General features: G+C 46.4%; 1 protein-coding gene across 3 annotated transcripts in view; it reads right to left on the bottom strand.

The window, feature by feature from the left end:
• The window catches only part of spata20 (spermatogenesis associated 20), a 590,771-nt gene that overhangs the window by 542,589 nt on the left and 34,466 nt on the right, over positions 1-13,716 (bottom strand). For all 3 annotated transcript variants that reach the window (XM_038776992.1, XM_038776994.1, XM_038776993.1), the window contains 4 exons: positions 12,835-12,989; positions 9,286-9,429; positions 8,405-8,606; positions 1,854-1,984 (listed from right to left, as the gene is read on the bottom strand). In XM_038776992.1, coding sequence (XP_038632920.1) covers positions 1,854-1,984; positions 8,405-8,606; positions 9,286-9,429; positions 12,835-12,989 — 632 coding nt within the window. The remainder of the gene's footprint in view (positions 1-1,853; positions 1,985-8,404; positions 8,607-9,285; positions 9,430-12,834; positions 12,990-13,716) is intronic.

Genomic DNA, 13,716 nt, shown 5'->3' on the forward strand with positions numbered 1-13,716 from the left:
ACCCCCACATCCCCTTACAGGCCCCCCCCGCCTTCTAGGAACCCACTCGTCACCCCCCCCAACCTCCCAGTGGCTCCTACTTACCTGCCTTGCATCCCCTCACCCTTCAAACCCACCCCCACCCCCCTCCACTCATGAACAGCCCAACTCAGGCCCTGACCCTTGGCAATGCCACCATGGCAATGCTCCTGCCAGCTCAGTAGTGTCTCCTGGGCACCTTGGCAGTTCCAGGATGGCACTGCAAAGGTGCCAGCTGCGCAGTGCCAAGATGCCCACATTCCGGGGGAGGGCCAGGGGGCCAGCCAGCATGATCTCTGGCCACTCAGGGGCCTCTGATGGCCTTGGAGACCCTTCGGGTGCCATTCTGCCTTGCCCACATTTGTGTGGACCAGTACAACAGGTCGCCTGGCTGAGGCCTTGCTGGGGAGGCTGGATAGATCCCGGGGAATCTAGCCCAACCTACTTAGGTTTGCGCTGTTTGGTCACGGTCCCTTAGGGCCGGATTCCGATTCCGTCGCCTCACGGGACTTGGGTGTATCCTGTGAGACGTAAAGGCTGCCAGAAAGCCCGCAGGAGGCGTCTCCCCAGCCGGTCTTGCGCTGAAGATCGCACCCCCCAATGTTTAGGAGCCTTTCTGACAGAAGCAGTGCTGGAGCTGGAAGGGAGCCTTTTGGTCAGAACTGAATCTGTGATACCAGAGGCAAGGGATGTAATCATAATACTGGAGTTGGGTGATGTCCATTTCAGCAACGGGCATATTAGCCAGTTGCCTCTAGACCGACTATTTCAATACTAGCCTAACCAACCTGCTATATTTCACCCTATATAAACTCCGAGTTCACCCAAGTATCTAATGCCTAGATCCCAACTCACACCAAATCCCATTCAACCAACACCCTTTCCCTCACTGATCTACATGGGCCCACGGTTCACATATACCTCCAATTTTACAATCCTCATCCTCCCAAGCTTCCGGGATATCTGCGCCCTTCTGCTCGGTCCATGATTTTAATCAATCCACCACGGATGTCTGCACCTTCAGTCACAACTAGGTCACAAGCTCTGAAGTTATTCCTTAAACCTCTCCTCTTTCCTATCCTCATTTAAGGCACTTCTTCAAAAGTTATCTTTGTCCAAGTTTTTGGCCATCTGTCCTCATAGTCTGTAAGGTGATTTAGTGTCAAATTTTGTTTGATAACATCCCTTCAAAGTCCCTTGGAATATTTTACAATGTGAATAAATGCAAGTTGTTGCAGTTGAAGTCTCCCAACAGATCTGCAACCCATAATAAATCCCAAAATCGGTCCTTCAAGGGGAACACAACCTTTCACTGACCGTGCCGGAGATATGCGATGGATAGAAGGATGAGAATAAGTGCAAGTAGAAATGAATTATCTGGACTCGGTTAATAGTATTCCCATTCAGATTCAAAAGATGACCCAGACCACAATTTCAGCACATGATCCAGGGTGACAGTTGCACCGTGGGGCTGGAGCACTGGTTGAAGGAATATCTTTGGATGAGACATTATAACCACACTTTCATCTGCTCTGTTGGATCAAGTGAATATTAAACAGCCCACAACAGTTTTTGAAGAACAGGAAGCTCTCCCACTGCCCTGGCCAACGAGAGATCCTGAGTGTCAGTAAGCAAGTAACTGCACTGCATGTGTCGCTTGATAGCACTATCAAGGACACCTTCCTTTATTTTACTATTGTGTAAGTACAAATGAAAGTCTATCTTTTAAAGCAAACATCCAGTTGTCACTCAACCTAACCATGTCACCACTGTGTATATCTACTTAGACCACCTCAGTTAGGAAGGGTTTTTGACCCCATTCCAGGTTATCCTACCTGTCCGACGTGATCATAAATTCCTCCAAGAGCCATCATTTTCAGTGTATGCAAAGCCATCTGCAGTGCCTGGGCTCCTTTCTCTCCGGTCTTGTTCAAAGCCCAGAAACGAAACAGAAAATTGAAGTTCACTGTTTGGGAAAGAAGAATGATTTTCACCAAGTTAAGCAGAGACCATCATCAATTAACCACCAATGTCAATGGACATTGTCTCTGTCCATGATAATGCGATGGAGAAGGGAGAACAACCCAATCTACAGCAAGTCAGTGTTCACCACAACTTGGTGAGTGACCCCTTTTTCACCTGATTCTCCAATATCGTTCTCCATTGAGAACTTCTCTCGCACTCCTCTACTTTATTATTACTAGTAAGGTCCATTCTCTTTGCTGATTCTACCCTTTACATAGATACATGGAAGACAGAAGCAGGAGGCGGCCTTTTGGCCCTTCGAGCCTGCTCCGCCATTTATCATGGCTGATCATCCAACTCAATAGTCTAATCCTTTTTTCTCCCCATAGCCTTTGATCCATTCACCCCAAGCGCTATATCCAGCTGCCTCATGAATATATTCAATGTTTTAGCATCAACTACTTCCCGTGGTAATGAATTCCACAGGCTCACCACTCTTCAGTGTAGAAATGTCTCCTCATCTTTGTCCGAAATGGTTTGCCCTGAATCCTCAGACTATGACCCCTGGTTCTGGATACACCCACCATTGGGAACATCTTTGCTGCATCTACCCTGTCTAGTCCTGTTAGAACATAGAACATAGAACAGTACAGCACAGAACAGGCCCTTCGGCCCTCGATGTTGTGCCGAGCAATGTTCACCCTACTTAAACCCACGTAACCCGTATACCCGTAACCCAACAATCCCCCCATTAACCTTACACTACGGGAAATTTAGCATGGCCAATCCACCTAACCCGCACATCTTTGGACTGTGGGAGGAAACCGGAGCACCCGGAGGAAACCCACGCACACACGGGGAGGACGTGCAGACTCCACACAGACAGTGACCCAGCCGGGAATCGAACCTGGGACCCTGGAGCTGTGAAGCATTGATGCTAACCACCATGCTACCGTGAGGCCCCATACGGTAGCTTTTTAGAATTTTATAAGTCTCGAGATCCCCCCTCATTCTTCTGAACTCAAGGGAGAACAATCGTAACCTAGTCAATCTCTCCTCATATGACAGTCCCGCCATTCCTGGAATCAGTCTGGTAAACTTTAAGTACACTTTCCTGTTTCGATGCTCCTGCCCTTCATATCTACCCTCCTCCTCCCTGTATTGAATTCAAAGTTCATTGCACTGACCCCCTACTACAAAGTATTTCTTTCAAAGTCCTCCAAATTTTGGAGTACCTCTCATCCCTTCCTCTCAATATTTAGGTGTTTAAAACTCCTGTCATCCATTTGCTTAATTAATCTCCTCTGCTAATCGCTTCAATCTTAATGGTGCCCTTCGTCTGAAGGTACAAGTTTCAAAAACACACACCATATAATTGTGAGGAAAGCTAAAGCCCTGGTAGACATGTGCCCTCTAATACCAACATTTTAATTAAAGGTACACAATTACAAGCAAATTGTTAAATAAGATATATCTTGCAAGTTAGCATTGTATTTGAATGAATTATAAAGAGTCTGTTGCATGGAGACTTGACACGACAGCTGAAGACTTCCTGAAAATAATTTTCCACGGAAAGTGACAGATTTAGTGCACAGGGCAAGTCAATCCCTCATCAATTTATCAGAAACTACTAAAAATGCTGGGACTCATCAGCCACAGGCTGATCATGTGGTTCAGGACACATCTACTCTCCGAGGAAGGGGAAGGCATTATCTCAGTGTCTTCTTCTCTCAACCAACAGCACCAGAAAGTGATCAACTAGCTAATTGTCTTACCAATGTCTATAAGGATGTTACACTTGCCTGCTTAACAACAGTCGCTGTGTGTGTGAAGCACCTTGAGAATTATTTTTTTTTATTGATCCTTGTGCTGAATTAGCTCAACTTGACTTCACTGCCTCAAGGCTGGAGAAAGTGGGAGGGAGTGCTGCAGTACACAGGGTGGGGTGGGGTGGGGTGGGGTGGGGGTGGAAGGAAATCTATTCGCTGACATCCTGTGATGCCCGGTGCATAAATGTACGTATGGTGCCTGGCAAGGACAGCAACGTACTCCAAGATCCCTGCAATCAAAGGTCTCAAACACAGTCAATGAACTGGCTCACACAAAGTATGTCCTCATGGGGGTTGTCGGTGCCATTGGTAGTGAGTCAGCATCTCCATGGGAAAGAAGGGAAAGGCTGCAGGTAGAGAAATTGCTGCACCCACGATGAGCCAAGTCCCCTCACACTGCTAGTCAAGCATCCCCGATAGTGCTCAACGATGGAATGAATGTAGCAAATGGCAAATGCAAAATGTTGTTAATGTCACTCTGATAAACCATTCATTTTTAAAAAGGGGCAGAATGAGTAAAATGCTCTGCATTAGGCTTCAACACAGCCTTACTGTTCATAGCACTTCTGGGCCTAGTTCACAAAGTGATGATAAAGCTTCAGCAAATATTGCTTTGCAGTACTCGTCTACTCAAATCTAGTTTGCTACTGTGTTCATCTGACACGGTTGGTTGTTTCTGGGCCATGTTTTAATGCCCATAAGCCTCAGGTTTTATTTTCAGTTAAATGATTTTAAATAGAAATAACATCACTCAGAAAGGAAAAACACAAGAAAAAGAGCAATTACTTACAGCCTTGAACTGTTTCTGGGCAGAAAGCATGCAAATTGTATGTGGCAAATAAAATCATACATCAAGCAGGAGCCAGGGGCAGACATAATGTATCCTGAACTGCAGTAAGGCAAGGGACATTCATAATTACCCACAGACTCTAAACCTGATGTAGCTTTTCCTACCCTTATATAAGTCAGAGGGTTGAAATAATCGGCAATGATAACCTACATGTTCAACCCTTTAATGTAATAAAAAATTCGACAACAACTTGAATTTATACTTTAACATAGTAAAATGTCCCAAAGAATTTCAAAGGAGCAGTATTAAAGTTCATGAGACAGGGAAGGATGCTGGGTGGTGTGGAGTCGGGGGGGGGGGGGGGGGGGGGGGGGGGGGGGGGGGGCATGACGGGATTTGAATAGAAGATTGTGAATGTTAAAATAAGGCATTGCCTGACTGGCAACTAATGTAGGTCAACAAATATGGGGGTGATGGATGAACAGGACTTGTGAGAAACTATGGGTAGCAAGGCACAGCACACAGGACAGTGAGGTGGAACAGTCAAAGGAGCGTGGACCCAAAGTTCAGATAAAAAGACAAGCGCTGAGGCTTTTTAAAATGTGATGTGGTACAACAGGAGAGCTTTTTTTAAAAGAGGATTCTAAATAGCTGAAACTCTTCCAAGACGAGAGAAACACTGGGAGGTGGAAGCACCACAGACAAGAGTTGGTAAATCATAGTGTATAGGTTGGGGTCGAGGACTGGGGAAAAATGGCAGATGGAAAGTAGGGAGTGACCATTGGTGGATGTTTTTAATGAGACAAGGATCTTGAATCTGTGTATTTCGAAGTTGGTGGGGGAGGAGGCATTAGAGTGGTGGTGTGCAACAGGCTTTCTTCTTTCTTACTACCTCCTTAAATTCTCCACCTCTTTCCTCTTCCATTCTCATCTCCAACAAGAGCTTGTGAATTTCTAAACCATCAGGATAATGATCATCCATTCTGCTGCTATCCTAGTATCTGTTGTGCCAAGTCAAGTACTCCTCCCATTCTGGCCTGATGCCCGGCCTCTCTAGTTTCTCCTCAATACCTCCCTGCCCTTTCCAAACTCATCTCATTCATAGGATGCTTATAGAATGTTCCTTTGACTCCATTTCACTACACTCCACACCACTCAGCATCCTTCCCTGTCTCATGAATGTTAAACCTTCAGCACAGTAGCACAGTGGTTAGCATTGTTGCTTCACAGCTCCAGGATCCCAGGTTCGATTCCTGGCTTGGGTCAGTCTGTGCAGAGTCTGCATGTTTTCCCCCTGTCTGCGTGGGTTTCTTCCGGGTGCTCCGGTTTCCTCCCACAGTCCAACGATGTGCAGGTTAGGTGGATTGGCCATGTTAAATTGCCCTTTGTGTCCAAAAAAGGTGAGGTGAGGTTACACAGATAGTGACCCAAGCCGGGAATCGAACCTGGGACCCTGGTGCTGTGAAGCCACAGTGCTAACCACTGTGCTACCGTCCTGTCCCAATGCACGTGCATGTAAGAGTTTAGCTTCTGTTCAAAAGAATCGGAACAGATGGGCTCTTGAAGATTTAAGGAACAAAGTCACCAAGGTGTACCTTGCCAGTGGTAATCAAATTCAGGAAAAGCTGGACCGAGTAGAACAATTATCAAAGGACATTGAAATATTTCACCTGGCATGGCAGGATGAAGTGAACTGGTGAGCTGGGATTAACTGTTCTTGTAAAGCTAGATATCTGACAGAAGTGTAGCATAAAAATGTTTTGTAAAAAATCTTTCGGTTTTGTCAGTTAATGTAATGAATGCAAAACTTACCTTTTTCGTCTATTTGGTATGTCAGTTGCCTGTTAATTAATGTTGTATCCATGTTGATTTTAACTTGTTTGTTACAGTAAAAGCTTGTCCACCAGTTTATTTCTGTTGCTTGTTTTAGAGAAATTCATTTCTTTCTAAACATTATTATTCTCTACAGGAATTGTATTATGTAGTCATGGTTCCTTCTCCTTTTAAAAACCTTTTGCCAACAGCCCTATCCTCAAAGAATCCCACCATCTGATCCACCCATCCTCAGTAATTGTAAAATCTCTTTCCTCTTCAAGATCGTTGAACATATTGTTAGATCCCAGCTCTATGCCCATTTCTTCCATAATACAAGTTGAATCTCATCACTCGAACTGCTAGTCCTTCCAGAACCCTGACCAAGTGATGTGGACTTGGATACCCAAATGTATTGTCTTTCCTCATCCACGTCAACCTTTCAGCAGCTTTCAACATAAGTCAATACCATCGTCCTCAATTGCGTTTCCCTACTATCCAAGACTGTCTCTGCCTGTTTCCACTCTTATCTATCTGATCATAGACAGAACACCTTGCCTCGCACCATAGCCTCCAGAGTTCCCTAAGGATCTGTCATTGACCTCCTCCTTGCCCTCATACTGCCTTTTGGCAACATAATCATGGAACCTTTGTGCCACATGGCCTCCTTCAGTACCGTAATGACTCTATTATCTTGATCAGCTTCCACACTGTACTGTACACAAGTGCTGTACAGCTGATGAAGTATTTCGGTGTAATCACGGTTGTAAATTAGGAACATTGGGAAGACGTAGGTCAACTGTCTTTGCACTCCGCGAGATATCCCCCAACCCTACCACAAATTTGACTCCTCATTCATTTCATGTGCCTTCCCAACCACTGCCTCAAGCTAAACAGATTGTTGGAAAACTCAACATGTGTTTTTCCTGAACTGGTTCTTTCCACCATTAAGACAACCTGCCTCTACCCCGATGTCAGCCACACCCAGCGCCTCGACTGCTGAGCTCCTCAAAATGCTTTCAGCCTCATTAGGCTTGAGTATTTCAATGCTTTCCCCATTGACCTCTCATTTCCCTCCTCTATAAATTTCAGTTGCTCCAAAACTCAAGAACCTGTTCCCATCATTCCAGTAATCCTTCAAAGCTCCTGATTAGCTTGGCTCAACTCCATATCTCTAAGCATACAAAACTCCACACAACTCTGTTTCGTGAACTCTGACCTCTTTTGCATCCATTACCACCTAGTGACTGTGCTTTCAGCCATCTCGGCCCCATTCTCTGAAGTTCCCACCCTGTGTCTTGCCACTTCCTTTTACACTTTAGACCATCTTTAAAACAGACACACATTGATGAACTGGAAAAGAAAAGGCAAGGCGGTCCATTAAGACTTGCTCCATGATGGCCCGAACATCAAGGCTTAACACTTCTTCCCCTTTTTCACTCTTCAAAGAGAGAAAGGAGACATGAACACAATAGCCCATGACATTATACATCATGGTAATTGTATTCTCCAATGTGAGTTATGTCACTGATGGAAAATCTCCATCAGTGACTCGCCAATTTGATAATTCTGCTCCTATTCAGATCCCTGCATTGCTTTTCTGCTCCCGTTCTCTGGAACTTCCTCCAGCTCTACAACTCTCCAAGGACACTACATTTCTCAAAATCTAGTCTCGTTATACAACTCCCACTTCCTTTGCTCCATCACTGACTGCCATGCCTTCAGCCATCTATGCACAAGCTTCTGTGATCCTTTCCCTAAATTGCTCCATTTCCCTCTCTCCTCCTTTTATAACCCTGCCTAGAATTGACACCTTTGGCCAAGCATTTGGACACCTGTCCTAATGTCTCCTCTTTTGGCAGAGTATCCCAAATATTTGTCTGATTATGCTCTTGTGAAACATCAAAGATGGATGTATAAATGCAAGTTATTGTTTCTGTGACCATCCAAAGATGGTGAGTGCATTTTTAAGCACGCTCAGGTTTCTCACCTGGTGAAGGGAATTTCGGAGACTCGCGAAACCCTCCATATTCATCCTCGTAGGAATGAGCCAGCTGTTGGAAGCATCTCTCCATCACTTCTGGGCATGGTGGGGGCACTGCCTCCTTGTTAGCGTCCATAGCTACCCCTTTCTGGAGCGCTGTCAGGATCTTGTTGCTACGTTCAGTTAACTCACTCCGGTTTCTCTTCCACTAGAGTATATGTTTTAGAACATAAACAAACTTGGAGATTCAAACTCATTAAAGCTGTCTAATGGCTAAGCAAAGCTATTGGTTGAGGATTAAACAAAACATCCATCTGAAACTCGGGATTTAAACACCGGCTAAAAATTTGCGTCATGCTGGAGATTACTGATGGTTAGTGTCCCAGCAATAAGTGGAGTTTAACTGACCTTAGTTAACCCGGAATTAAATGCTTTCTTTACAATGGAGAATAGGTCGTAAATAGGTTTTCCCACGTGTTATGCCTTCTCCTTGCTCCACCTCACCCCCTTAACAGACCTCAGTTGGCTCAATATGGTTCATCAGCCAAGTCCGATCTGTCCAATAATCCCTACTTACACTTGCGACCCTACTAAGGAAAAGTTATTCAAAGATTACCCACCAGATAAGGGAAAAGCAAATCTCTAGTATACCCATCTAATGTCATATATCCTTGCCATGACAGAGAAGTATAGGAACAGGAGCTGGTCATTCAACCCCTTGAGTCTTTCAATTAAATCATTGCTGATCTGTGCCTCAGCTCCATCTATTCACTTTGGTTCTATACCCCTTATTACCGCTACCTAACTAAAAGAAAACATATCCAAGGATTCCAAAGTTGTAGGCAGACCTTATTCTACGCATCATTTAACAGCAATGAATGCCATACCTGCTCAGCCAGGTTCTTCAACACCGTCTTAAACCCTACTCGGGAGAAACCATCTTCAGGTGGGAAGTAAGTCCCACCAACAAAAGGTTTGAGGTCAGGGGATAGCCACACACTCATTGGCCAGCCGCCTCCTCCACTTGTTGCCTGCAACCAAAAGGAAGGAAACAGAATCGTTACAGCCCCTCTGGGAGAGCCATACACAGGAACCAAGCCACAGGAACCAAGCCAGATGTTGCCTCATTCAAATTCTGCACTTCTCATTAAAGGTTTTCAACACTGCATATATGAAGAGCAAGAGGGTAGCAAGGGAAAGGGTTGGCACACTCGGGGTCAGAGGAGGGAACCTATGTGTGGATCCAGAGGAAATGGGCGAGGTACTAAATAAGTACTTTGCATCAGGATTCACCAAAGAGAAGGACTTAGTGGATGAGGAGTCTAGGGAAGGGTGTGTAGATAGTCTGGGTTGTACCTTTGTTTAAGAATGGTAGCAGGGATAATCCAGGAAATTACAGGCTGGTGAGCGTAACGTCAATGGTGAGGAAATTATTGGAGAGGATTTTTCGGGCAGGATTTACTCCCATTGGAAACAATGGTTTATTAGCGAGAGGCAGCATGGTTTTGTGAAGGGGAAGTCATGTCTCATTAACGTGATTGTGTTTTTTGAGGAACTGACGAAGGTGTTTGATGAAGTGTCTCCCATGTTGGCCATAGAGGGAGTGATTGCTCCGGGCACCTCAGTTCAAAGGCTTTGGTTTCGGCATTTTGTATCCATTAGCAGGGTAACTCCAGCAGGAAAGTGGTGCATAAGATGTAGAGGGAGAGATTTTCCCCAAGATTGGCATGTCTACTGGCTACCAGACCCAGCAAAAATAGTCAAAGACCTGGCTAAGTAATTGGAGGGTACCTGTGGCATAGCAACAGTAACGAGAATGGCAGAGGGGGAAGGGTTGTCACCAGTGGGAAAGCCCCAGATGGAGCAGTTGATGGCCTTCATTAAGGAGGAATTTCTCCAGGAAAGGAAGGAGGTGCATGGCGACTGATCAAAGGCCACTGATGGAGTAGTAGCACCTCTGCAAGATCGATGGACAGGGGTAAGAAGTGCTTCAAGGAGCGACGACGCATGAGGTGGAGAAGATGGTGTCCGACCAGAGGGATCGGATTGTGTTCTTGGAGGCAGAGCTGGGGATCCTGGGGGATCTATACAACTCACTGCGAGTGAAGGTGGAAGAGCAGAAGAACAGGTCCAGGCGGAATCACTTGCGACTTGTGCGTCTGCCAGAGGGTGTGGAAGGAACCAGCATCACGAAGTACGTGTTTAGAATGCTGGCCGGGTTGGTGGAGGAGAGGGTGCTGGCCTAGGCCCCAGAGGTGGACCGGGTCCACAGGTCCTTAAGGCAGAAGCCGAGGGCGGGGGAGCCACCGCGGGCGGTGATTGTGGGGTTGCACAAGTTTGTGGAGGGTTCATGGAGAAGGAGAAGATTCTAAGGTGGGCCAGCAAGAAACAAGACTCCAAATTGGAGGGAAATCATGTCCGAATATAGCAGAACATTGGCGCAGAGCTGGTGAAGAGGCGTGCAGGATTTAAGGAGGTGCTGTACTGAAGGAAGATTCAGTTTGGGGTGTCGTACCCAGTGAAACATTGTGTCACATTTGAAGGCCGAGAGTACTACTTTGTGATGCCAGAAAAGCCAATGGCTTCATCAGGGACCGTAAACTGGAGAATAACTGAGAGTTGGAGCGAGATGGAGGAGCTAAATCGGCAAAGGTTGGATGTTATGGCCGTCTTGTATCACTGGAGTGTGGGAAATTTTGGGGGGAGTTGTAAGTTTCTAAGGGGGTGTTTTTCTTTTTGGGAGGAGGTAATTTGCGATTTGAGTGCTTTTCTTGTGGGTAAGGGGTGTGTATGGTGGGGTCCATTGGGTATGGGTATGGGGCTGTTTGTGCAAACTATGGAGGGACCGGTGGGAGGAGGGACAGAGGGCTGTGAAGGGGGGAGCCTTCGAGCGAGAGTTGCCACGCTAGCAGGTTATTCTGGTGAACAGTGAGGTGGGGGAGGAGGTCACGAGAGGTGGCCACGTTTGAGGGGGGGGGGAAAGAGAGATTGCGACGTGGCAGAGTTGGAGACCGAGTGTGGTCATGGGCAGAGAGGGGGGCCATCTTGGATGGGTCCGGTTCAGGGCAGTATTAAGTAAGGTAGAACCAGTGGGGGTGGCCACATTCTGGGAGGCATTGAAGGCGGTGATCTGAGGGGAGATTATCTCGTTCAAGGCGCACAGGGATACAAGGAGGAGGGAGGAACATGGACAGCTGCTGGACAAGATAATGGAGGTGGATAGGAGATACTCGGGGGCTCCTACTAAAGAACTGTTGGTGGAGAGGAAGAGGTTGCAGGGAAGTTTGATAGTTGAAGACGGAACAGTGGTGGGCAGTTACGGAGGGAGAATGGGGTGCAATAAGTGTATGGAGAGAAGATGAGCTTTTGCTGTCCCACCAGCTACGGAGGCAGGTAGCGTCCAGGGAAACTCTAAGGGTGCGGACTGAGAAGGGGGAGCTGGTGCCAGAGCCGGGTAGGATAAACAAGGTGTTCAGAGGGTATTATGAAAAGCTGTACAGGGCTGAGTCGGGTGAAGAGGTAGGAGATATGGAATGGTTTTTGGTGGGTTGGACTTCCCACGGTTGGAGGAAGAATGGAGGCAGGCGTTGGAGGAGCCGCTTGGGCTGAGGGAGGTGATTGATAGCATTACGGGGATGATGTCAGGGAAGACCCCAGGACCGGACGCCTTCCCGGCAGACTTTTATAAGGCATTTGTGGCAGTTAGCACTGCATCTGTTGGGGATGTTTAGTGAGGCGTTGATGAACGAGGTGTCGATCACGCTAATCCCAAAGAAGGGGAAGGATCCATTGGAATGATGGGCATACAGGCACATTTTGTTGTTAAATACAGATGTGAAAGTGCCAGCTAAATTGTTGGCGGGGAGGATGGAAGGATGTGTGCCAGGTGTGGTTTCTGAGGATCAAACGGGTTTTATAAAGGGCCGGCAGCTCTCAAGCAGCATCAGGAAGCTGTTAAATGTGGTTATGACTCCGTCAAGGTGGGCGGGCGCCAGGGTTCATTGTTTCTGTGGTTGCGGAGAAGGCCTTCGATCGGGTGGACATGGTAGCACAATGGTTAGCACTGTTGCTTCACAGCTCTAGGGTCCCAAGTCCAATTCCCGGCTTGGGAGACTGACTGTGCGGAGTCTGCACGTTCTCCCGTGTCTGCATGGGTTTTCTCCGGATACTTCTGTTTCTCCCACAGTCCAAAGATGTGCCGGTTAGGTGGATTAGCCATGCTAAATTGCCCTTAGTGTCCAAAAAGGTTAGTCGAGATTACGGGGATAGGGTGGAGTGGCTTAAGTAGTGTGCTCTTTACAAGGCCTCGTGCAGACTCGATGGGCTGTACAGCCTCCTTCTGCACTGTAAAGTCTATGATAAATTCTATGTATGCCTTCTTGTCACAGGTGCGGATGGTGAAATCCAGTAATAAATCCAGTAAACAACACACTCACCTGGACAAATGTCATGTAAACTTTATCAATATCTGGTCGTTCCTCACGGTCAACCTTGATGCAAACAAAATTCTCGTTCATTATCTTGCCAATCTCTTCATTTTCAAATGATTCCCGCTCCATAACATGGCACCAGTGACACGTAGAATAACCAACTGGAATAGGTAAAAAACAGAGGAAAGAATGAACGGACGGAACCACAATGCTTCTTCACTGACATGGAAGAAAAAATCTGGGGGTGGAGGAAGACATGAGAACCCAAGCTGTTTCCTTATACCTGCTAGTTTCTCACCCTTTGGACTACAGATGGTACATGCCACTTCCCCACCACTTTGATTTTTTTCGGTTCACCTGAACTGACCTGGGACCAGTGTTCTTGCGGGAAGGATAAATAGGGTCATCACAAGGACTTTAAACTAACAAGAGGGAGGTGAAGGGAAGGGTGAAACTACGAGAAGTATAATAGCTAATGGGAAACAAAGGAGCAGGTTAGCATGTGGGGAGGTGGGTTCACTATATGGAAAGTTTTGAAAAAAGTTTAAGGGAATAAGAACTCAGGTGATGTTATTAGTGGAGGTGTTAAGATTCAAAAACAAAGTATTAAAACTAGCATTGTGGCACTTTACCTGAATACTCGCAGCATTCAAAACCAGGTAAATGAGTTGACGGCACAAATCTTCACGAATTAGTATGATTTAGTGGCCATTACAGGGTGGTACGACTGGGAGTTAAATATCCAGGGGTGTCAAACTATTCAGAAGGACAGGCAGGAAGGTGAGGGAGGTGGTGTAGCACTGGTATTTCAGGATGACATCAGGGCGGTAGTGAGAGATGATATGCGTTCTATGGAGAAAAATATTGCATCCATTTGGGTGGAAATTA

Source organism: Scyliorhinus canicula, chromosome 18 (genome assembly GCF_902713615.1).
Source record: "Scyliorhinus canicula chromosome 18, sScyCan1.1, whole genome shotgun sequence".
Classification (NCBI taxonomy): domain Eukaryota; kingdom Metazoa; phylum Chordata; class Chondrichthyes; order Carcharhiniformes; family Scyliorhinidae; genus Scyliorhinus; species Scyliorhinus canicula.